Source organism: Thermobia domestica, chromosome 11 (assembly GCF_964235325.1).
Source record: "Thermobia domestica chromosome 11, izTheDome1.hap1.1, whole genome shotgun sequence".
NCBI classification, from domain to species: Eukaryota; Metazoa; Arthropoda; class Insecta; order Zygentoma; family Lepismatidae; genus Thermobia; species Thermobia domestica.
This window is the reverse complement of record NC_137464.1, coordinates 230,920,193-230,946,075: the sequence shown is the minus strand read 5'-3', so window position 1 is coordinate 230,946,075 and position 25,883 is coordinate 230,920,193. Positions and strand designations below refer to the sequence as shown.

The 25,883-nt window shown below is 35.5% G+C and overlaps 1 protein-coding gene across 1 annotated transcript in view; it reads left to right on the top strand.

Moving 5' to 3' along the window:
* The window catches only part of LOC145664804 (uncharacterized), an 82,546-nt gene that overhangs the window by 22,582 nt on the left and 34,081 nt on the right, over nucleotides 1–25,883 (top strand). Inside the window, exon 4 of the mRNA XM_081731766.1 lies at nucleotides 8,869–9,020. Coding sequence (XP_081587892.1) covers nucleotides 8,869–9,020 — 152 coding nt within the window. The remainder of the gene's footprint in view (nucleotides 1–8,868; nucleotides 9,021–25,883) is intronic.

Sequence of the window (25,883 nt, the reverse complement as noted above, 5' to 3'; positions counted from 1 at the left end):
GATTTCGTGACATTCGATACTTTCGTGACCGATACACTCCCTGTATATATATATATATATATATATATATATATATATATATATATATATATATATATATATATATATATTAAAAATGCTGAAACTTTGTACCCAGCTGTGTGAAATATTGAAAAGAAGATTCTTCTAGATACTCTGCAACGCCACTAGATAAACAAGCAGTGTTGCTAAGGCAACATAGTTGTATTTTCTCAAAACGCACTACGTAAGGTATTACATATTTCTAACGTAGATATTAAATAAAACCATAATCCACATACATTATTCAGTGTAACAAAGAACAATATAGTATCACTAATATCAACATTTTGGGCGGCTATATGAGACACGGAGCTATTCATTATAGTGGAATCCGAACCACTTCGGTCGTTCAACTGTACCCCCACCGGAAATCGAACACGGAACCACACGAACCGAAGTCAAGCGTACTAGCCGATGGACCAAAAGCGGGTTCTCACATTGTGCTGATTTAAATCATTGAGTCAGCGTGGCCAGATCCGAAGATCAAAAAGTAGCGCGTCTGTGCACCAAAAGTAGCGGATTTTAACTATTTGTAGCCCAAATATATAGAAATAAATTATTTGGCAATTAATGATTGGTACTAATGTAATAATTTTAACATGGGCTCGAAAATGTGCTGGACATATTGTAAAAATAATTTATTATCGATGGACGAAAGCAATTGTAGACTGGATATCACGAGACAAAAGCAGCCTAGGAAATATCGGCATACACAAAGGTATGACGAAATCAAGAACCACTGGGGTAACTGGAAAAGAATTGTCCAAGACAGATAGTTGTGGAGAAGACTTGGAAAGACCTTCGTCCAGCAGTGGATTGATAGTGGTTGATCATGACGTTCATGATTATTTTATTATATCTGGACCTCAGAGGTAAACTAAACCAAGTCATAGTTTCGTAATTTTACAGGAGAAGCAAAAACCAGTTTCTTAAGTAAGACCTACAATACTATTTTTCAAACTATACTAAGTAGTTGCAAAGTAATAGAGTGCTTTTAGACTTACATTATTACACAACTAGAAAGAACATAGTCTATTAAAAAGTATTCTTAACTCAACTTTTACTAGGTAAGGTAGGGTAAAAATGGATCCAAAACTTAACAAAAGTCGTATAGCAATATTTTTGACTATTCAATCCTTCATGTTGCTGCAGAACTACGAAAATTAATACAAAAGAAAATAGAAAGTTAAGAATCACTTGGTTTGGCGAGAGAGAGAAAATAGATACAGATATTTTGGATTGCCTATGCAATTATATAACGTGTATTTACGCGCGATTAGTTTTCTCGAATAAAGATCGCATGCACCGCTGAAAGCTCAGGAATAAGCTTAATCTATGTTACGGCTCTACATACAGTATATGCCTATGTAATACCTTACAACCTTATGAACTTGTATAAGAAACAAAACATACTTAAAATAAGACGCGAACTATGCGAAACATCGGACTTTGAATCTAACTTGTTTGGTGATTCAACCAAAGCAAAGATGAGTGCCGTAGCTCCCACCACAAGGTTCAGCAAATTCGTTTTATACAGTGTCAATTAAACATTGAGATATGAAACGGTAATAAAACATTTGATCAATTTGAAACAAAATATATTGTAGTAATAATTTACCTTATTCGTTAAGATAATAAATGTTATATTCTGTTTTTAAAATAACAGTCAAAGCAGAATGTATTGGATAATAAATTAGAAATTGTAAAATTTCAATTTTGGTACGATTAAATACTTTCGTGCTGCTATGTGTTTCGTTATCCTTTAGGAGGTATTGAACAATTCTGTTTCAAAGGAAGGAAATAAACTACTGTATAGTACTGGGGTTAATTTAATACAGTTTAATTGTATATGCATTTTGAGGCTATATGAGACAAAGTCTATTGCTGAAAATGAAATATGGGTTACTATTAGACTTTTATCCTAGGTATGATATATCCAGCTATGATTGAACCTAGAACACGAGCATGGAAAGCATTAACGCTAGCAAATTAACTATGAAGAGGTACATCATACCATAATAATTCTATTTCAAGAAGGAAGGCAAGAAATAAGAAGCGAAAACAACGAACTGTACGATAAAGATACTTTCACAATTTTAATTTCATACTATTTATTTCGAGATTTTTTAGACAAGACCGAGACTTGGCCCTCGAGACAGAGACCGAGATCGAGACAAGCATCTGTTGACCGAGACGAGACCAAGACGGTGATTTTTGACTCGAGACGAGATCGAGACCGAGACGGCTATTTATCAACCGAGACGAGGCCAAGACTGTACAAAGTCTCGTCTCTTCTCGTCTCGATACCATCCCCAGTTCAAATCTAGAAAAAGATTAATAAGGATCCTTATTATAAACATGATATTTTACTTTGCGTATCATTTATGTAACTGGCGTTATGCCATTCAAGAAATTAGTTTTTGAAAATTATGTACTATTCTGGACATTTGATATGACTATAAACAATTCATGGATTTCGGCAAGAGTTCGCGGAATCACATTGGACAATTCAGCTTTTATGGGAAACTTCACACACTCTTCTGTAAGTACATGGCACTGAAATACTAATTTCCAGAGTAAGTTTGCTTATAGACATGTGCTTATATGTTCTAAATATAGTGCTATCATCAAATACTGGCACATTATCATTATAGAGCAAAATAGAAGGTGCTCAGGGTGAACAAAAGACTAAAAGAAACAGCAATATTCCAATATCAAATATGATCCAAAGAAGTTTCCTTTCCGTAGACAAGCACACATAAGAAAATATTTCTGATCAATGTCAGATAAATAATTTGAAAATGTAAGACTTTTCGGGACTTGATTTGAAAAATTTCGAAATAGCTCAGAGAACTAATTGAAAAAGACTGAAACTAATAGGAAAAGTAGCGGTATTTAGATAGAGAGAAATGTTGAGTTGCCAATCAGACTAACGTTCCTCTACTCTTCTTCGATATTTGATTATCTCACATTTTCAGTTCTCAAGAAAGAGAAAATTTACTTTCTTCACAGAACTTTCGGAATTTCGATAAGAATCGGAACCTTAGGGCGCAATTACAACCCAAGAAGAATAGTGCAGTCAAATTGCCCCCCTCCCAAATAAAAAAAGTAAGGAACAAATTAGTAACAAGCTGAAAATTGATACAGATATTGTGAATGATATTCTAAACAACATACTAAAAGTCCCCTGAACTCCCATGTGACCTTCGCCGCCAGATTGGAAAAGAGCCGCTGCAAGTGTTAAATGAACAATTCCCAGATAAAAATAGCAATATCTTCGCTATGGTTGAACATAAAGAGATAAACTTAGTGTCACTTTATAGAACATAGATAACACAATATTTTTATAGAGAAACAATTTTTCATAAAACGCACACTTTTAGAAATATTTAGCTCTAAATCCTAAAATTCCGAAAACTACCGTCAAACTTATTTAAATTTTATTGAACTTAGGAAGTAATTATTAACAAGTTAAAATTTGACGTAAATGTTTGAAAAGATTATTTAAATGACATACTAAAATCTCACAACTTCTTCATTCGCCATATTGGCAAATGTCCAAATGTCCGAAATAATTGAAAGATGATTGTTAAATGGCAAGGTTATTTTTCCAAAACCTGCAATAGTTTTAAAGTTGTGAATAGATTTAGGATATGTTATGTGTGAAATACTGTGAAGTGTTCTGTGCGAAGTTTCGAGTTGAAGGGTAAAGATAAAGTAAAACACAAGATTTGTAATATCTCGTATTACGTATTCTTCAATAGGAAGGAAAAGAGAAAGCTAACACACATAAGACAAATACAATTACATGACATGTTCAACATGCCCACCGTTCTGTTCTATGCACATTCTTAACCGTGTGATCCAGGGTGTGGTGTTTGTGCACTCTGCGAAGCACAGTTGCTGATATTTGTACACAGGCCGTAATGATTCTCTTCTCAGGTAGCCAATGTAATTAATTTTACACTGGTAGGAAATAGCTTTAAAGTGCCCGCAAAGATAGAAATCCAACGGAGTTAGGTCGGGGACCTTGTTAGCCACTCAACTGGTCCATGCCGACCTATCCAACAACCAGGAAAATGTTTATTGATCCATCGATTACATTACGAAAATAATGTGGCTGTGCCCCATCTTGTTGCTAATATTGATGAAAACACCCTTTCTCGTGCAACAAAAGTGGCATAACAGTGTTTTCAAGCATATCTCCATATTGTGCAGCATCCGAGGTCCCAGCAATGAAAACAGGTCCAATAGGTTCCATCAATGAAAACAGGTCCAACAAGTTTTTCGCCCCATATTCCACACCACATCATTACCTTACATGCACCTTGCATCTTTGATGCATCTATCTAATTAAGATTTGTATTAGTCCAGTACCTAACATTTTGCCCAAAACCGAGAAATCTACGGGAAAGCTTTTTTTCCTTCAAAATCTGCAACGGTTTTGTTTTGAAATTGCGAATGGGTTTAGAAAAGATTATGTTATTATTTACACTTAAATTTTGTTATGTGTGGAACATTGTATAGACGGAAACCGATAGTCCCTTTACTTTTTCTTGTAGCTAGGACAGGATGCCAACTCGAGAGGAAAGAATCGAAATTTTTTTCCTTTTGTCTGGAGAATGCAGTTCAGCAATAACAGCCGTCTTCAAAGAACTACATCCTAATCGCGAACCGGTGACAGAACAGTGTTGTACGAAAACTAATCCGTTAATTCATGGCAACGAGAAATGTTGATGATTTATCTCAATCAGGGCGACTACGAAATGCAGCTGATCCAGACACATCAGCAACTGTGTTGGATGTATTGGTGAAAAGTCTACGAAGAGTGTGCGAAGTCTATCAAGTAAACATAATGTTAATATCAAAAGTGTTCAAAGAATATTAAAAAGGGAAAAGTGTCACTCTTAAAAATTACAGTTGAAACGAAGACTGTCAGAGGATGATGTTGATAAACCAATGGAGTTTTGTGAGTAGGCTTTGGCGCAGATAGCTCGTGACGTTGTTTCATCATAACGTTGTTTTTAGTGATGAGGCGATTTCTATGTAACAGGTGAGATTAACAACCAAAGTGTTCGGTACTGGGCTAATACAAATTTTAATTGGATAGATGCATCAAAGATGCAGTGTGCAGGTAAGGTAATGGTGTAGTGTGAAATATGGAGCGAAAACTTACATGGACCTATTTTCATTGATGGGACCTCAGATCCTGTACAATATGGAGATATGCTTGTAAACAGTGTTATGCCACTTTCGTTGAACGAGAAAGGGTGATTTCATCAATATTGGCAAGAAGATGGGGCGCAGCAGCATTTTGGTCGTAATGTAATCGATGGATCAATAAACATTTTCCTGGTTGTTGGATAGGTCGGCATGGACCAGTTGAGTGGCCAGCAAGGTCACCGACCTAACTCCGTTGGATTTCTATCTTTGCGGGCACTTTAAAACTATTTCCTACCAGTGTAAAATTAATTACATTGGCTACCTGAAAAGAGAATCATTACGGCCTGTGAACAAATATCTGCAACTACGCTTCGCAGAGTGCACAAGCACCACACCGTGGATCACACTGTTAAGAATGTGCATAGAACAAATACGGTGGGCATGTTGAACATATCATGTAATTGTATTTGTCTTGTGTGTGTCAGCTTTCTCTTTTCCTGCCTATTCAAGAATACGTAATGCGAGATGTTACAAAGCCTGTTTTTCACTTTATCTTTATCCTTCAATTCGAAACTTCGCACAGCACATTTCATACATAACATATCCTAAATCTATTCACAACTTCAAAACTATTGCAGGTTTTAGAAAAATAACATTACCGTTGGATCTCTCTTCGAACAAGGATGTTGTTTAATATGTCACACGACCACGTTGCCATTTAAAATAAACAAGTTGATTCGAAGATGGCGGCCACCAAAATGAAGGATGACAACCTTAAACACGTCATATTGTTTCTCCCATCCCACCACCAGTGATCGCAATTTACTTTATATTGACTGCATGTACAGTTTGTTAAATATTTAACCCGGCCCAGATTTTGTATTTCACTTAACAAAATACCATCTTTCAATTATTTCGGTTATTTGGACATTTGCCAATATGGCGAACGAAGAAGTTGTGGGATTTTAGTATGTCATTTAAATAATCTTTTCAAACATTTACGTCAAATTTTAACTTGTTAATAATTACTTCCGAAGTTCAATAAAATTTAAATAAGTTTGACGGTAGTTTTTGGAATTTTAGAATTTAGAGCTAAATATTTCTAAAAGTATGCATTTTATGATAAATTGTTTCGCTATAAAAATATTGTGTTATCTATATTCTATAAAGCGACACTAAGTTTATCTCTTTATGTTCAACCATAGCGAAGATATTGCTATTTTTATCTGGGTATTGTTCCTTTGACACTTGCAGCGGCCATTTTCCAATATGGCAGCAAAGGTCATGTGTGATTTCAGGGAACTTTTAGTATGCTGTTTAGAACATCATTCCCAACATCTTTACCAATTTTCAGCTTGTTACTAATTTGTTCCTTTCTTCATTAAAATTTGAGCCTCATTTACTGCACTAGAAATTTTACTAGCAAGAGTACTTACTATGAAAGTTTATGGAGATACTCCAGGGTGCCATAGTAAAATGTCCATCATCTCTGGATTGACCTAAAAACGGTATTTGGATAAGAGACGTGGAAGATATTTTCTAATTGCTGTGTGTTTTCCACAATCAATTACTGAACACCTTTAAAATATAATAAACTCAGACATCGAATGTTTGACAATCGAAACTCAGATGTTTGACAATGCAAGCGAGCTTCCAACATTGTATATAAACAACTAGACTCGCTCTTGTTTCGAACTAAGATCCACAAATATTTACCTGGCTTCCCAACTTGATTGGCAAGAAAATGAAATTTAAGGGATATGGTGGCTCAGTGATAGCGAGCTCACTAAAACTTTAAAAAGAAAGAAAAAAGAATTAAAATTACGGCAATGCAAAGGAAAGAATTTAGCCTTAAGGTCTGCAAATGTTGACCCTCCATTTCAGTGTTGGACTCTAATATTACTCAGCTAAATAAATGAATAAAGAATTTTTAAAAAGTCATGCTTCACCATAGGTTACCATCATAATGTCACGACATTTCCGTGTTATGTATTACGCTGTATTAGATCAAAACACTGATATGTAAATTTTTATAGTGCGTTTAAGTGCGATGTCATCGGTTATGTAAAACTAAGAACGATAATATAATCAAAGGAAAACAATCAGTCTATTATAATTTTCTTTTCTCATTCAAACTTTTTCGTGTGTTTATTTGATGTCTATTCATGTGACATGATTATCGAAAGCATCTTTCCTGGTTATGCAACCTTGGCAACCCCTCTTCTGCTTCGAAATCGATCAATTCTTCTTCTTTCTGTAACTGTTTTACATTTCATTGGAAAACGCTATTCTTTCCCCTCCTTTTTAAGATTAAAAAGTTTTGACTTACTAGAAAGTTAAATAGCGTACTAGATCTAAATCAATATATCTTCTTTTCGATAACAAACCATCTCACAAATTATCAAAATTCTCTTCAATGCTCAACATTCTATGCGTTCATCCTTTATATACTTCGGAATTGTTATACACAAACTTTCTGATTAAACATGTAAATAGCAAAATCAAACTTCACTCAGAATTAATTTGAAGTTGGAAATGCGAACTGAGATAATTTGTGCTCCACTAAAGGCTGCAGCATTTTGTCTATTATGAAAAAATTGCGTTCGGCAACTCTAAAGCTTCTCTAGTTTCTGCTACGTTGTAACTGCTTAATAGTTGGTAGTATTACATGAGTCCAGTAATATGTTTCAATTAAATTAATGTTTTACTAATTATTTGAGAATATGAATTAATATATGTATATAATAATTTATAAGCATGCTCTTTTATTAACTGTGTCTAATATCTAATATATAGTACTATCAAGTATAGTATTTCGCTATTTGCTGATATCTTCCTCAGTAGATTTAGGCATCCCACGTGCAACTTATATCACTTCTTAGAGAATTTCAAAATAGTGTAAGATGAAATTTAGAAATGAGAAGAGTTTCCCAAATGTACTGAGAAAGGTGTCACGGAACATCGAAACAGTTAATAATAGTACATTAAATATTACACATAGTAAATAAAAGAATACGTTGTGTTAATGTTTTACTGATTTTAAAGCAGCAACCTCAAAACAGTTTTAAAATGTGTAAATTAAATGCTCTAATCATGTGATGGAACGTTTTGTACCAGGAATTATTATTATTATTATTATTATTATTATTATTATTATTATTATTATTATTATTATTATATCAGTGAATACTGTTTACGGAACATATATTTTAAAGTACCAAATCACAGCGTAAGAAATAGCATGATTTTAGTTCCTCTGAATTGGAAATGTGAAATTTGAAAAGATTCTTCAAGCACATTTTAGACTTACTGTATTAAGTAGTGAAAATTTTATGAGATCTGACTGATAGTTTTTAAGCAATGACGTTTAGAAACATTAAGCTAAAATGTAATTTTAAGACTGCTGTTCTTAGATTTTCGTTGTTTTAAATAGATACGGAGCTTGACAATTTTTACAGAATTGACAAGGAATTATTTCTGCTAACTGACTTAAATTTCACGTGCTGTATTTTTGCCAAAAAGCTGTTCGTGGCTCTGAAATAAAGATTATCATCATTGTATGAGGCTTAACGAAAATGGACATTCTATCACTAGCTTTATTCATTAATTATATCTTTTAATATGTTTCTGTATTGTATTTTACAGTAAATTGACAACTGTCGTACAATGCTTTTCTAACGTGAGCGAAGTATTCCAAATTTGCTCGATTGCTGATGATAAAAAGACCAAACACATTCTCCACCCCTTGAAAACTTACATCGATTATGCATGTGGACATGATTTGAAGATGCCTGAAGGTATGTATGTTTGAAATTTTGTATGGGATATACATCTTATCCCAAAATCTGTGGATGGGAGAAGTGGTAGGAATGAAACAGTTTTTAAGAAAATATTTTTTGCACACGTATCAATAATAAAAGAAACAAGGTTTTAACTTTATTTGATGGTCTCATACTTTGAGTATAAACTAACTAAACTACTAACTCTATGGCCTACGGAACCCGAACGTTCAATACCGCTTCACAAAACCTCTCCACTGACTTCTATCCTTAGCCAATTGAATCCAGTTTCTACTTTGTATTCTTATTTCTGTGAGATCCATATTAATATTATCCTCCCATCTTGCCTAGGTTTTCCTAATGATCGTTTTCGGTTTTGTCTTCCAGTCAAGACTTTAAAAGCGTTTTTACTTTCTTCGATTCTAACTACATGACCTGCCCACCTAAGCCTCCTAGACTTCATGACCTTAGCAATGTTTGGTAAAACGTATAAATTATGTAGTTCCTTGTTATGAAGTTTCCGCCATTCCCCATTCCGGTTCCTCTTGAGTCCGAATAATCGTCTCAGGATCTTGTTCGCAAATACTTTCAGTCTATTTTCTTTTCTCAGAGTAAGTGACCATGTTTCGCAACCATACAGAAAAACAGGCATGATTATCGTTTTATATATTTTAAGCTTCAGATTCCTCGACAGAATTCGCGACGACAAGAGATTTTGAACTGAATAATAACACGAATTCCATGCTCTTGGTCGACATTTAATTTCTTCGTGAATATGATTATCGTCTGTTAATATTGATCCTAGATATTTGAAGGTATCCCCTTTATCAATCGTATTATTTAATATTTTAACGCATCCATAATTTGCCGTATTACGGTCCCGACCCACTTCCATGTATTTAGTTTTCTCTACAGGTACTTCTAAACCCATGTCCCTGCAAATGTTTAATAAGACCTCTGCATTTCTTTCCATTCTTCTCCTATCATTCCCTATCAAATTTACATCATCATCGGCATAGGCCATAACCTAATGAATACCGTTCAACTCTAGGCCCTGGTTTCTATCTTTGATTTTCTTTATAGCGTATCCCAGGACAAAGTTGAATAATAATGGCGACAACGCATCTCCTTGTTTCACGCCATTCTTGACGTAAAAGATCTTGGACAAAAATTTTCCTAACCGGACTTTACTTTGGAATTCATTCAAACATATCTTAATTAATCTAATTTGTTTTTCGGTATTCTAAATTTTGTATGAAAGTTGTACAATGTTTCTCTCCTAAGCGAGTCGTAAGTCTTTCTAAAATCAATAAATAGTTCATGTACCGAGCTATGGTATTTCCAATTCTTTTCAAGTATTTGTCGAATGGTAAATATTTGGTCGATAGTTGATTGATTTCGTCTAAATCCGCGCTAATAATCTCCAATAATTTCATCTGCGTGTGTGGTGAAGCTTGCTAATAGAATGTTTAAAAGGATTTTATAGGATGTTGAAGTAGAGAAATGTCCTGATAATTATTACAGTCCGTTTTGTCACCGTTCTTGTGAATTGGAACAATGATTGATTCTTTCCACTCTTGTGGCAATTCTTCCTTGTTCCAGATAAGGAGAATGAGTTTGTGTATCTTGTTCCACAATTTTTCGCCTCCAGCTAAAATTAACTCAGCGGGAATTTCGTCTACACCCCGAGGATTTGTGATTCTTTAATTTCTTTATAGCGATTTCTGCTTCTCTTCGGATAGGTTCTGGAGTATCCCATTCTGCGATGTGTATCTTCCTTTCTGCACGCACATTACTTTTTTGGCAAATCACCAAGGAAATCTTTCCATCTATTTAAGATGCTATCTGTATCAGTGGATACTTCGAGTGTGTATATATACACAATATATATATATATAAATTAACTGCGTTCTAAGTTGAATTACTATGACGATATTGGTATTTTTGATACTCTACCCGAATTGTCGCATTCCTGCCGACAATAGGGAGAAGTTTCACGATCAAAAGAAGAACTGGAACGACCAGAAATGATATTCAGTAATAACACAATGGAAACAGATACTAAAAGTGATTAAACAACATTCTGGTCGTCCTAGTAACCTGGTCGTCCTAAACTAATCGTCCTAGTAAATATTTCAGTTCCTGAACAAAAATCAATAGTTCTGGCAATAAACGTAAACAGGCCTCAGTAGTATTACCCCCACTTGACCGCGTTTTGTGATGAATTTTCCATTTTTCCCAGGTCCCGCCTGATCCGAAGGACTCGATTTGCAGTGTCGCACGATACGCTATATCACCCCGAAAACTCGTTCTCTTTTATGAGGGTGTATTCGTTCTATTTTAACATAGCTAAATGCATAAGACTATGTAACATAGCAGAGCTGATAAAAGAGTATGGCATATTTCTACCCACTATTTAATATAGTACAGATTACAGAAGACTATGATCCTTTTCTTTTATGAGGGTGTATTCGTTCTCTTATATGACAACTTTTATCAACCTCTATTTTAACATAGCTAAAGTACATAAGACTATATAACATAGCAGCACTAATAAAAGAGCATGGCTTATTTTTCCACCACTATTTTAACATAGCACAGATACTACGAACGCATATTGCAGCAGCACTCCTATGTAACCTAGCAAAGAATAATGGAGGGGGTGTACTCGTTCCATTTTTCAACATCTATATAACGTAGTAAAAAGTACACAGAGACTACGAACACAGGGGAGCACTCCTATCTAACAAAAATAGACTATGAACACATAGGAAAGAAAAATGTGTGCAACTCCTCCGCAGAGCTAAGAAAGAGTATGGTCTATTTTTAAGCACTATTTAACATAGCACACATTACAATCCCTATTTTTAATACAGCAGAGAATATGAACCAATAGCAGGACTGTGCTCGTTCCCTTTTTATCAACACCTATGTAACATAGCAGAAATTACACAAGCATTTACCTAGTACTGCATGTCCCAAACGTACTGAACATCGAAGCCAAACTAAAAAAAAATTAAACCCGAATAAATCGTAAACGAAGCAACATATTGAGGTACTGTTTCCATATTTAGTAATAGGTCATCAAGTACTACATTTCCCAAAAGTACTGACCATCAAGGTCAAAGGTCAAATCTTTAAACTGGAATAAGTCGTAAACGGAGCAACATATTGAGGTGCTATTTCCACATTCAGTAACAGATCATAAACTACTACATGTCCCAAAAGTACTGACCATCGACGTCAAAGGCCAAATATTTAAACCCGAATAACTTTTAAACGGAGCAACGTATAGAGGTGCTATTTCCACATTTAGTAACAGGTCATCAACTACTACATGTTCCAAAAGTACTGACCATCGAGGTCAAAGGTCATATATTTAAATCGGAATAATTCATAAACGGAGCCACATATTGAGGCACTGTTTCCAGATTTAACAATAGATCATCATGTACTACGTATTGCCAAAGTACTGACCATCGAGGTCAAAGGTCAAATATTTAAACCAGAATAATTCGTAAACGGAGCGACGGATTAATTTGTGTGGCCTATTCAATTTTATTCCAAGCAGAAGAAAAGCGAAGAAGGAATAAATTTGAGTGGCTTATGTACTTTCGTATCAACAAGAAAACCGAAGAAGCGCCCATTTTAACTAGCTCAGAATTTCTGTACCTTTTGTGCTTTCAAATAAACAAAGGAATGAATTTGAGTGAGCTATTTAATATTGTAACAACCAGAAAAAACGAAGAAAGACCATTTTAAGTAACTGAGTATTTTATACCACTTTGTACTCCTCCAATAAACCAAGAATTTCGAAAACGGACCATTTTAACTAGCTCAGAATTGATGTATCTTTCGTACTGCTCAAATACACGAAGGAATAAATTTGAGTGAAATATTTAGTTTTGTACCAACCAGAAAAACTCTAGGAAAGGCCATTTTAACTAGCTGGGTATTTTATACCATTTTGTACTATTTAAACGAACAAATTTATAAATTAGTACTAACCAGAAGAAAGGCCCATTTTTACGAGTGCAGAATTTATGTACCTTTCCTACCACTCCAATAAACCAGAAAAACCGGAGAAGTGCCATTTGCACTAGCTCAGAATTTCTGTACGTTTTTGTGCTATTCAAATAAACGAAGGAGATCCTTTTTCTGGGTGACAAAAATATTCAAAATCTAGCACCACAACTAAATGGACCACTCAAATTTATTCTTTCGTTTATTTGAATCCCCTAGAAAGGTATAAAATGCTGAGCTAGTTAAAATGGACCTTCTTAGCTTTTCTTCTGATTGGTACAAAAATAAATTAGACCACCCAAATATATTTCTTCGTTTATTTGAGTAACGCAAAATGGTACAGAAATATTGAGCTAGTTAAAATACACCTTCTTCGCTATTTTCGTGATTGGTACAAAGCTAAATGAGCCACCCAAATTTATTCCTTCGTTTATTTGATTAGTACAAAATGGTACTTTCTTTTTCTGCTTGCTACAAAATTAAATGGGTCACACAAATTTATTCCTTCTTTATTTGAGTACTACAAAATGATATAAAACTGAGTTAGTTAAAATGATAGTTCCTCGCATTTCCTGGTTAGTACAAACTTATTCCTTCGTTTATTTGAGTAGTACAAAAGGTACAGAAATTCTGAGCTAGTTAAAATGATCCTTCTTCGTTTTTTTGGTTGTACAATTTTATTCCTTCGTTTATTTACGCAGTACGAAAGTTGTAAATTTCTCAGCTAGTTAAAGTGGCCCTTCTTCGATTTTTTTGATTGTAACAATACTAAATACTTCACTCAAATTTATTACTTTGTTTATTTGAGCATCACAAAAGGTACGTCAATTCTGAGCTAGTTAACATAGTCGTTTTTCACCTTTTCTGCTTAGTACAAATTTATGCCTTTTGTTTAGTACAAAATGTTATAAAATTCTGGGCTATTCAAAATGGCCCTTCTTTAGTTTCTTTTGTTTATTGCAGTAGTACGAAAGCTACAGAAATTCTGAGCTAGTTAAAGTGGTCCTTCTTTAATTTTTTCGTCGTTGGTACAAGCCTAAAAGGGCCACCCATATTTATTCGTCCCTCCGTTTAGAGTAATTTGGGTTTAAATATTTGACCTTTGATTTCGATGGCCAGTACTTTGGGACATGCTGTAGTTCGTGATCCATTACTAAATCTGGAAACACCACTTCAATATGTGGCTCAGTTTAAAAGTTATTCGCGTTTAAATATTTGACCTTTGACCTTGATGGTCAGTGCTTTTGGGACATGTAATGCTTGATGACCTATTGCTAAATCTGGAAACAGTACTTCAATATGTTGTTCCGTTTATAAATAAGTTTAAATATTTGACCTTTGACCTTGGTGGTTCCTACTTTTAGGACATGTAGTACTTGATGACCTATTACTAAATGTGGAAACAGCACCTCAATATGTTGCTCCGCTTACGAGTTATTTGATCTTTGACCGCGATGGTCAGTACTTTTGGGACATGTAGTAGATTATGACCTATTACTAAATGGGGAAATTGCACTTTAATATGTTGCTCCGTTTACGAGTTATTTGACCTTTGACCTCGATGGTCAGTACTTTTGGGACATGTAGTATTTTAAGACCTATTACTAAATGTGGAAACAGTACCTCAATATGTTGATTCGTTTACGATTTATTCGGGTTTAAATTTTTGACTTTGGCCTCAATGTTCAGTACTTTTGGGACATTCAGTACTAGATGAATGCTTGTGTAATTTATCTTAGGTGTTGATAAAAGAGAATGAGTACACCCCAATTATTATCTGTTACATTGGTATAATCTTTGCTATGTTACATAGGACTGCTGTTGAAATATGCCTTCGTAGTCTCTGTCATGGGCGCGATTAGGAGGGGCAAGAGGGAAGTTGCCCCCCCACTTTTTGTAGTGAGGTATTAATTTATATAGTTTCATTTGGAAATGTAAACAGGGTGTCTACACAACTTAGAAGAAAATCTTTGACTTTTCCCTAACTTTCCATGACGAAAATTCCAGATTTCCCTGACCCCTGAATAACTTAAAAATATAGAAAAAAGAAAGAAACCCCAGCCTCCACATTCCCCATAATAGTTGAACTTGTTCTCTTCCGCTTCTGTTTCTTTCTTTTTTCAATTTCTTTCCAAAGGAATGTAAATTTACAAACATATGCATTAGGCCGATATTGATTAGGCCTACATATTTAAATATTACACAAAATGTAAAGTTACAAACGAAACTGTGCAGTATACAGAGTACTTAAGATATGAAAAAATTACACATTATATGCTTACACATTATAATACCAATTACACAGCATTATAATATTGCCTATAGTAATAAACAGTTCATACATGATTTTACTTATTATTAAAACACACACACACACACATTATGTAACACATACTTTTGCTGGTGTAGTTGTTAAATGCAACCCATTTACAATTTTTTTCCATCCTTTCTTGCATAGTTTTCTTCTCATTTATCTGAATATTCTTCTTGTTGTCTCCGCAGTTTAATTTTCTTCTCTTCTTTCTCCAGCTCCTTTAGTTGTTGCTGAATCTTTCGTTTCTCTCTCCTCTTCTCGTCTCCAGCATTTATTTCTCTTTTCTCTTCCAAATACACCTGATATTGTCTCATTGAACTTCTCACTGAATTTATCATATCTCTTGTAATTATTAATCCTGATGATCCACCTATTATCATCACAGAATCATATATGATCCGTTGAGCCACCAGAGATTCTTCTTGTAAGTTCTCAACAATGAGAATTTTATTTATTGTGAGACCACTTTAAAAAAAATGCGTTTCCGTGAAAGAAGATAAAACACATTTCATAACTGACCATAAGTCAACGAAGTTCTTCCTATTTCCTATAAGTAAGTAAAAAAACTCATCAAGTTCCATACCCTCTCTGTCATTGGCTATGAATTTATTCGAGTGTTCCTTAAACTTCAGTCTGAGTTTTCACTGTGAGCTGGAGATACTATTTATTCGCGTTCTCAGCCACTTGTCCAGATTTCCTTTTGGCACCATGCAAGTCTTCCAGAACAGTGTCTACCCTTTTGAGCAAATATGCCAGCATGCAGTTAGATGTGTTTCTCGCAAAAAAATTAGTTTCAACAACTATATCAGAGAACACTGACTCCCTCAATATCATCATTGAGAACATCATATTTCGCATCCAGTAACAGTGAAGAAATCAACCCTATTTCATAAATTCAGTAATTGAACAATGGACCTAAATCGATTTTTCCCTGACTTTCCCTAACCGATCTGCCATTTCCCTCACTTCGCCTGATACATTTTTAGTTCCCTGACCTTTCCCTGACTCACTTATTTTCCAGAATGTGGACACCCTGGTAAAGGTTTTGTATGTATTACTGTTTCATAGAAAAAATGGTGCCATATGATGATTGCCGTTGCGTGATTACGTATTGGTTATTTGTCTTCCCATGGAGTTAAGAAAGCTATAGGAATTGCGTTTTAATTGCAATTCAAAGCAATTAATATTGCAATTGCATATTTCTTTATATGTCATAGCATATGTTTGCAGTACTTACTGTATTTCATTTTCTAAGAGTAAAAACATTCATTTAATGGCATGTGTGAAATTAAAAGTATAAGTTGTTCATTAATTCCCAGTTCCAATATAACTTCTGCAAAACAAGCGTCATTATTCATTACTATGATTAATATTATCCTTTCTATTTAATTGTTTTGCAAATTTATTAAATAGTCTGATCACACAATTTTCCAGACAGAATTTTAAGATGTTCATGAGCAAGAACTCAAATCTCTTCTTACACTTTTGTTGTTTAAGAGTATAAAGGAGTAGTACCTACCTGTATTGCTCTTATGTGTTTACTTAATAAAATAGAAATACGATATACGTTATTTTAAGTGGAAAAAGGTAGTATCCTATTAGTTATACAACCTTTCATCAAATAGTGTTAGAAACAACCAGGAAATCTAACATTGATATACTTATGTACAATTGTTCTCATCATGTCTTGCACCCCACTTTCAACGTCCACCCGCCGCCACTGGTCTCTGTTCATTGTCTTACGTAATTTTTGTGATGTTAAAGTAGGAATTGAAAAAGTGGTCATAAAAAGAACGAGTACACCCCTAGGCTATGTTAAAGAATTGTTAAAATGTTGGTCATAGCCTTTCTTATTTAGGGGTTGCGAAATGTGTTCGTAGTCTTATGTAATTTCTGCTATGTTAAAATAGGGGTTAGAAAATGTGTTCATAGTCTCTTATTAGCTCTGCTATGTTCGTAGTCTGCTATGGTAAATAGGCGGTTGGAAAATGTGTTCATAGTCTTATGTAATATGTACTATGTTATATAGTGGTTGAAAGAAGCCATATTCTTTTATCAGTTCTGCTACATGTTCGTAGTCTGCTATGATAATATAGGGGCTGAAAAAATTAACCATACTCTTTTATTAGCTCTCCTATGTGTTCGTACTCTTCTGTAATTTCTGCTGTGTTAAATAGGGTTGGAAAATTTAATCATAGTCTTTTATTAGTTCTGCTAGGTGTTCGTTGTCTTATGTAATTTCTGCTATGTTACATAGAAGTTGGAAAATGTGTTCATATTCTTTTATCAGCTCTGCTACATGTTCGTAGTCTTCAGCAATTTCTGCTATGTTAAAATAGGAGTTGAAAAATAAGCCATACTCTTTTATTAGCTCTGGTATGTGTTCGTTGTATTATGTTAAATAAAGTTGGAAAATGTAATCATAGTCTTATGTAACTCTTTCTATGTTAAAATAGGGGTGAAGAAATAAGCCATACTGTTTTATTGGCTCTGTTATGTACTTTTGCTGTTAAAATAAGGGTTGAAAACAGTGGTTATAAAAGGGAACGAATACACCCTCATAAAAGAGAAAGAGTTTTTGAGGTGTTCAATTTTCCATGGTTGGATGGTACGTGGGTCATAGAGTATTGTACGACACTGGACAATCGAGTCCTTCGGATCAGGCGGGACCTGGTAAAAGTGGAAAATACATCACAAAACGCGATCAAGTGGGGTAATACTACTGGCATCTAACCACTTTCCTGTTGATAATAGTTTCGCTCTTTTTGATTAAGTAATAATAATAATTTTAAAAAGGTTGTAGCAGGAAACTAGAATTGAAAGGAAAATAAGCAAACAAAGCAATATACCACGTTACGATAGTCTACTTCGACTCTTTGGGGACGACGTACAGCGAATATGAGAATAAATTGAATTACAAGACGACAAGAACAATCATAAATCTAGAGGTTACTGTTTAATAGATGTTGTATGCAGAGAAGTTAAAGCCAAACGAATACAAAGACTGCATACGTGCTGTTCCCTTACTCATGACAGGAGAAGGTAATCTCAGAACGATATCTTGAAACTAGAAAACTAGTATCTTTCTGTTTAAAAAACCAAACTTAGAACATCCGACTTTTTTACGCATAAACTTCACTTTACTTCCATTGCTTAGAACGTTGTCGACAATTCCTACATAATACACTACAGACGTTTTGGTGCAGATTTTAACAAGTATAAAATCACCGTTTTCAATATTGGCATCAGTGTTTTCCCAGTCTATTTCGTTTATGGATAGACCAACATCACCAACAGAGCTACTAAAGGATACACTAACATCACTGTCCTTGAGAGAAAATACTGTCCTCGATTGAGGACTCTGAGTCTGTATCAACCTTTCTATCACTTGTTGGAAATGATTTCTTATACCCACAACCTTTTCACTTTTCTTTCCACGGGCTTCTTCTTTAAGTTTCATCTTTTCTGTTTGTTGTTAGTATTCTTGTTCGACCACTCCTTCTTTAATGGTTTGTTTTATTACGAGGGGCAGCCTTCGGATAAGAACGGATATTCTCAGGGGTTACAGACGTAGTGAAAAATATTGCTGCAGGGAAAACAGATGTAGTGGCTTGGAGAGCTGATGTCGTACTGAAGCATTGAGGAAGAAGCTCTCATGAGCCATGGTCCATATCCTAAGATGTATCAGCAACATTCTGTATGGTAAGGTTATCTTCAATGTTCGTTGGTAAAACGGTGCTTTTCTGTTCAATATCCTGTGACGGATTTGGACCGTAACTCACTGAAGACATCAGTACTAGTCTTTTGTAAAACGAGCACTGTTGAAAGGTAGATTCCAATGTTTTAAAATCCAGATATAATATTCTGTTGTATCGTAGCACAGAGGTATGCTGACCCTACAAGTTCACCAATAGAATAAAGAGCAATAATTTTTCCATGGATTATTAACCAGATATTCATTGCATACCCGATTGTAGTGTTACTTCAGAGGTCCAAAAACCGATACGTCCAACAATTGCTGTCTGTGACTGCAATGCGGGGAAAATGTAAGCATAACCACACCATTTTGAAATGCCTTCTCTATCACAGTGATATTTACGTGGCTTTCATGGTTGTCGAGAAGCAATAAGATTGGATTTTCTTTCGAACATTTCGAAATTTGGAGAATGTGTTCTAAGCAAACACCAAACAGCTCAGTACTCATCCATCCAGTACGACTTGCTCATGTCAAGGTACCAGGTGGTGTTCTCTTTAGAAAGAAATCCTCATACCGTACTCTCGGATATATGGAAACTCGAGGAATGTTATTCCCAATCGGTTTCACGGTATATAGCACTGTCACTAGTTCAATACTTTCCGCTGAAGTTACCTGTCCGACTTGTTTCTGTCCTCGTGAAGCTATCACTCGCGATTGCATGTGTATGTTACTAAATCCAAGTTATAAATACACTCTGGAGTGAACTTATATTTCTCATATACTAACTTCAAATTGTTCAAAAAGTCGTTCACATTGTGTTTATTGAAGCTGGTACTACTTGCTAAACTTGTTGATTTCGGTGATCGCAGTGATAATTGAGGGTGACGTTCCATAAAACCCTTGAACCAGTCATATCTCGCATTTTTAAGCACAGTCCAAGATTCCGGCATATTCTTCTTCAAGTCACATGCATATTCCAAAGCCAAAGTTCGTGCCTGCCTTGTTGTAAGCTCATAGTTCATGTTACTTGCGATAAGCAGATGGTTCTTGAATCTTGATTCTTTCTCTTCTGAAAATACATTCCCACAAAAAAGGTTTCCTTGAAATATTACACCATCTTTATTTGAGGCTTCTGTTAGATCGTCAAAAATTAGTGCAAGGTATTTATTCTTAATTAACCTTCTAAACTACTGTAATTCCCAATGAATGTCAAAGCAACTTTCTGATTACCTCAACTCTTTAATGCACCTGTATATCTCTGGGTAATTAACATACACTTTACAACCACTTCGGTTCAGAGATAACTAAACTTCAACTAACTTTGAAAATTATACAAAAAACTCAGCCATCTAAGGCTCACATCCAATCTACAAATAACTTCAGCCACTTATGGCTCCATTCCAACCTAAACACATTTACACATTGTTTATATTACATAATTACACTAGTTACGCCCTTCATTTGTTTTCACAATTTCTTAACACCTTGTCCGATTATTCAATAGCAAACATCTTGCCCAACTAATTGACAACCTAACCTAACATTCTCTCGGGTGTTACCGAAAACCAAATTGCCAAACACAGCAGAAAACAATAACTCTTATTTTTAATTTTGAGATTCTGACTTTTTCTTCCTTTTTTCCCGTTCTTCCAACCTTTTCAACTTGCGTTCCATCTCTGAAATTCTGATCCATACCACTTTAAATTCTTGAACTCGACCTTTTAGTTCCCTGAAAATAAACTTTGTCAACTTCTGTTCCAAGTTGAGCATTAGATTTTTCAGCCCATTATCCCCGTTGCGTAGAGTAGCAGCTGATGTCTCACTCCTCATGCTTTTTCTTCGAGTTAGTTTAGGGGAACTGAAACCTTTTTTCTCCGACTCCATAGTCTTGTCTCGCACTTCATCTTCTTCCGAGTCAATCAACTGTTTATATTAACTTGCACTCTTCTTGCATTTCTTAGGCTTTCTTCTACTCTTCACAGAATCTCTTTCTAACTTCTCTTACATGAATAATTTCTCTTTTTCCAACATCTTGAGTAAATTTGCTTCTCTACCTGGCTCAGCTGTATACTTTTCTGGTTTCGAATGTGTTGAAATTGTGTTAGTCCATAATGCGATTTTCTCATCTTCAGCTGATTCATCTTTGTTTATTAAATTTATAGACATGGTGCCTGATTCTTGCATCACTGCTGTAGTTCGAGAGCTGGCAGTGCAAGCGTATGCGTAGTGACCAATGGCTGAACAAGCAAAACATCTACGATATTTAGCTGGACATCTATTTTTCATGTGTGTTTTGAAACAATTGTTACATTTACCATTAATTAATCGAGATTTCAATTTACACTTGAGACAGTCAGTACAATAATGATTATAATGAACCTTTGCTTCTCTTTTGGTTCGTTTTCAGTTGCTGAATTTCTTCTTGTAATTGAGAAATTACAAGTTCACGCTTCCTAAATTCCTCTAAAATCCACATACGAAGTTCCTTGTCACCTAGGTATCCTATACCTCGAAGTATACTTTCACACGTAGGTTCCATCTCACAAGACTGCGCCATTTGTTAGATCGTCAAAAATTAGTGCAAGGTATTTATTCTTAATTATGAAAGAAAACGTAAAAAAAATCCGAATCTAGTGTCTTCAGTAACAGTGTCTTCAGTAACAGGATTAAACTAGTTTTTAGAGGGACCTAGGTATCTAAAGAGAGGTGAAGGGTGGTCCTGAAAATTCTGTCGAATTTTAGATTGGTTATTTAATCTGAAGAGTTCCGTCCAATAGTGGATCTATATTTTCAGATAGCACTGACACCGTAAGAATTGTAATAATCCATTTACATATCCATAAACAAGACTTATAACTAATTTAATATATAAATAAAGATATTGATTCCCAAAACTATAATCCGTAATGAATTTTTTACAGTTTTCCATGTTAATTTGAAATAGAATAACGAACAATATTATGAATTATATGAACAGCCAGAAATTTTTTGTTAAACGTCAAGTACAGTCGGTGCAAAAAATTTCGGGCACCCTCCTATTAAAAACATAATCTCATTAGACTGTAATGGCATATTACAGTTCCCCGGCGTCGTTAAAAAAAATTTTGTTTGAATAACAAAATTTTGTTGAATAGAATTAACATGTATTAATACTAATAAACTAACTACTCACTCATACTCTCATGCACTCAAATGAGACAGTGTAACATTTACTTTGGGTATTGAGATAGAAGTTCCCGTTTTTTGTCCTCGGTACAGTTGAAAAGCTTAAGATTCTGGAAATTGTGAGTTCCGATACTTTCACCTTTTAAATTGTGTAATACAGCGCAATTTTTCAATAATTTAAGTGCTAAAAATGTTCACAAAGGAACAGGACGGACAGGAGTTCCAGCTGAGATATTGAAAGAGACAACTCATAGGGTTTCACCCGTCGACTGGCATATCCAATGACATTAGGATCTAGTTTCTCGACTATCAGTCCCTCCATTTGTTAGAATTATATTTCCGCCATTATTCTGTATTTGCGAAGGGGCAGAATTCTGAGATCTATTTGGACTATTATTAGTAACATTACCGCCTTGACCATTACCGTTTTCTCTTCTCCGGTACGCCCCGTTGAAGTTCCTCCTATTATCGTCCCTATTCGGGTTCGATTCCCCTATTGTGCGGTCATAGGGGCGATAACCCCGGCGATTATTAAACATCGGTCGGTTACGGTACAGCCGTCGACCATTATATTGATTGCTTTCTGAGCCACTCCCACTCGGATAACGAGATCCAGCTTGGGTGTAACTCAGAAAGTCCGTTTGGCAACTAGCCGTTGCCTTGCTTTTCACGGGTTTCACAACTTTCGCTTGTCGGGCGAAATACCTCTTTGGTGGGCCTCCAGTTTCTTTCCCACACAGGGCAGCTAGGCGTGATGTAACTTCTGGCACCGTTTGGCACAAGTGGGAAGCAATAGCCCGCGACTCATCTGGTGGAAGAGCGTTTACTATGATGTCTACTAGTTCGGCTTGCGATGGATTTTCTGCGATCTGGTAATACAATTCTATGATCTTCCAAGCATAGTCCAAAAGGGACCCATACTTGGCTCGATCATATCTTAAAGATTGGAGGTTGCGTTTCTGAAGCCTCTCTATATGTTCATTGCAGTATTCTTCCTTAAAAAGGATCAGGAAATCGTCAAACGTATGGATTCTATATTTAATAGAAGCTAACCACGCGCCTGATGCTGCAATTAAAAGTTTCTCAACTATTTGCAAACGTTCTCTATCGGTCAGCCGATACATTTCTAAGCACTGCTACAATCTACGCAAGAAAACACGAGGCTGTCCATTAGTGATATTCCCATCAAACGTGGGAAAACGTTCGATGTCCCTCAGTGAAACCTTGGAACCCATACTAACATAAGCAGGGGAATAGTTACTGGGAATTAACATATTATCCTGTACAATCGGAGTCGTCACCGGATTTACCACCGACGACGTCGTAGCGGTGTTATAATTACTCATGTAATTGAAAGGGATTCTATTGGTCGTATTAAATATGTTGGGCTCCATCCCCGGACCAATCGCACTCGTGAACAACGACTCAGAATGGCACCCATCTCCTCTTCCCGGCAACACGCTATGTGATTGTATACCTCCATGTAAAGAGGGAGCACTCACGCTAGTGACCGTAGTTGTCACAACACTCGACTGATTCGGCACACTATTGGAATTAAACCATGACTTTGGTTCTGACCGATGCATGGGGTAGTGCGTCGCAATATCCCGTGCATCAACTGACACTAAATTTTCTTTTCCCGCGCTACAGGTAGTTGTTATAGCCGGTAATATTTCTGAGGAATCGCTACTGGGGAAAGGATAGGTTACCTCTGATTTTCCGCGACTAGGTTTTGTTATTTCTTTTTGAATATTTACTATGTCGTTCTGAATTTTCGAAATTTTTTGATCAGTTTCTTCCAGTTTGGTTTCCAATGATAAATCTGACAAGGCTGACTTTAAACTATCAATTTCGGCCTGCTGTGTTCCTAATTTATTGTTGATTTTATGCAATTTGGTATCTATTTGTTCAATTTCAGAATTTACATGATCTAATTTACCCTCAGTCTCCTGCTGAAGTTGCTTTAGGGATTGCTGAGCCTCGCATCTGACCAAATCAATTTCAGTAGACGTTTGCTCCCTCAATGTAGTTATTGAGGAAGCAAAGTCCGAACATATGTTGTCGATTTTCTTGGTTAGTACCTCAAATCGAGATTCGGTTTCTCGTTTCGAGGTGTCAAATTTCTCATTTATTTCACGTCTCATCTCTCGGCTATTCTCATCTATTTTTTCATTTATTTCGCGTCTCATTTCCCGACTATTTTCATCTATTTTTTCATTTATTTCGCGTCTCATTTCCAGGCTATTTTTATCTATTTTCTCATCTATTTTTTGTAGCATTTGTTGCAATGAAAGGAGGAGAGCGTCATTATTAGATGACACAGTCTTCCTTTGCTCTTCTTTGGTTTTATCACCAATTGAATCCCCATTTCTTTCATCATCATCGAGGTCAGATATCTCCACTGGAGATATTTGGCCTCGGTTCTTCGGGGTACTATACCCTCGCTCACCGTCTGAATCGGGATGTTCATTTTCTTTCTCAGAGGATAAACTCATGGGTTCACGCGACTGGTGGAGCTTCCCCTCACATTCTTTACAATATTTAACTATCTCACCAGCCCGGACCTTTTCTGCATTTTCAGCAGTATCCTCTAAATTGATACAACTGAAATGAATCCATTTCAGCCCACACTCGTGACACCTCACTAGCCTGCGGGAGACGCGAGCTCTTTTCTCATTACTTTCTAAAGTACATTGTGTACATGAGACTTCCGCGTTCTCGTGTGATACAACCTCTCTATTGGTTGCCATAGCTTCCATACAAAAAAGACACAATATAAACACATGCAATTATATACTTATAGACTAACAATACTTATTATTCAGGTACTGTTCATAAATTAAGGGACTCCTATCTAATTCCCTCCTTGGGTCAACTTCCAGCATTTTCAAATTTTAGAATTCACTTTGACAAATTCCTTCATTTCCCCCTTTCTACAGAGAGAGACAAAGATAGCAGAACAGCCAATGACTATGATTATTTAATCTCACTGTGACCTTTTTTAATTATTCACCTTTTGTGGCCAAGTCAATATGTGCTCGATTCTAAACAGTGTTTATTAAATAATTTCAGATCCGTTACCAGGGAAAACAATTGTTTCCATGGTAACTGTCCGATGAGACGGTCGCCAATTGAAAGATAACGTAAAAAAATGTAGTAAACGAAGAAAATAGTAATGTAGAGGAGTCGCTAAAATTAATTCTCTTTGAACGAGGGCGATTACGAAACATCACCTACTAATTGAAATCCAGATTATTCTCCAATAAAATAAATTCCAATAAACTTTTTGTTATTGTTAATTATTCCATATCGGACTCCCGAAGAAAACTCATCGAAACAACTTATTGACCGTGCCAATAGCGACTACTCTCAGTCATGACTCCGTTTTCTTTCATTCAGAAATAAAAAAGAAAGAGAAGAAAGTAGAAGGGTAAAAGAAGGAGGTAGAAAAAGAAGAAAGAAAAAGACAGAGGGTATTTTAATAAGAAACAGATTACTGGATAATTCCGGAAATATAGTAAAAGGTCGGGAAAGTCGTTGAAAGATGAATCATTCTAAATGTTATTAACGACTAATCAATTTTGGAATGCTTCGGAATAGACACATGTTCCCTCATACCACCCAGACCTAGCTCCAGGCACCACGATCGTGGGGTTGCCCAGACCTAGACCTGGAGATGAGA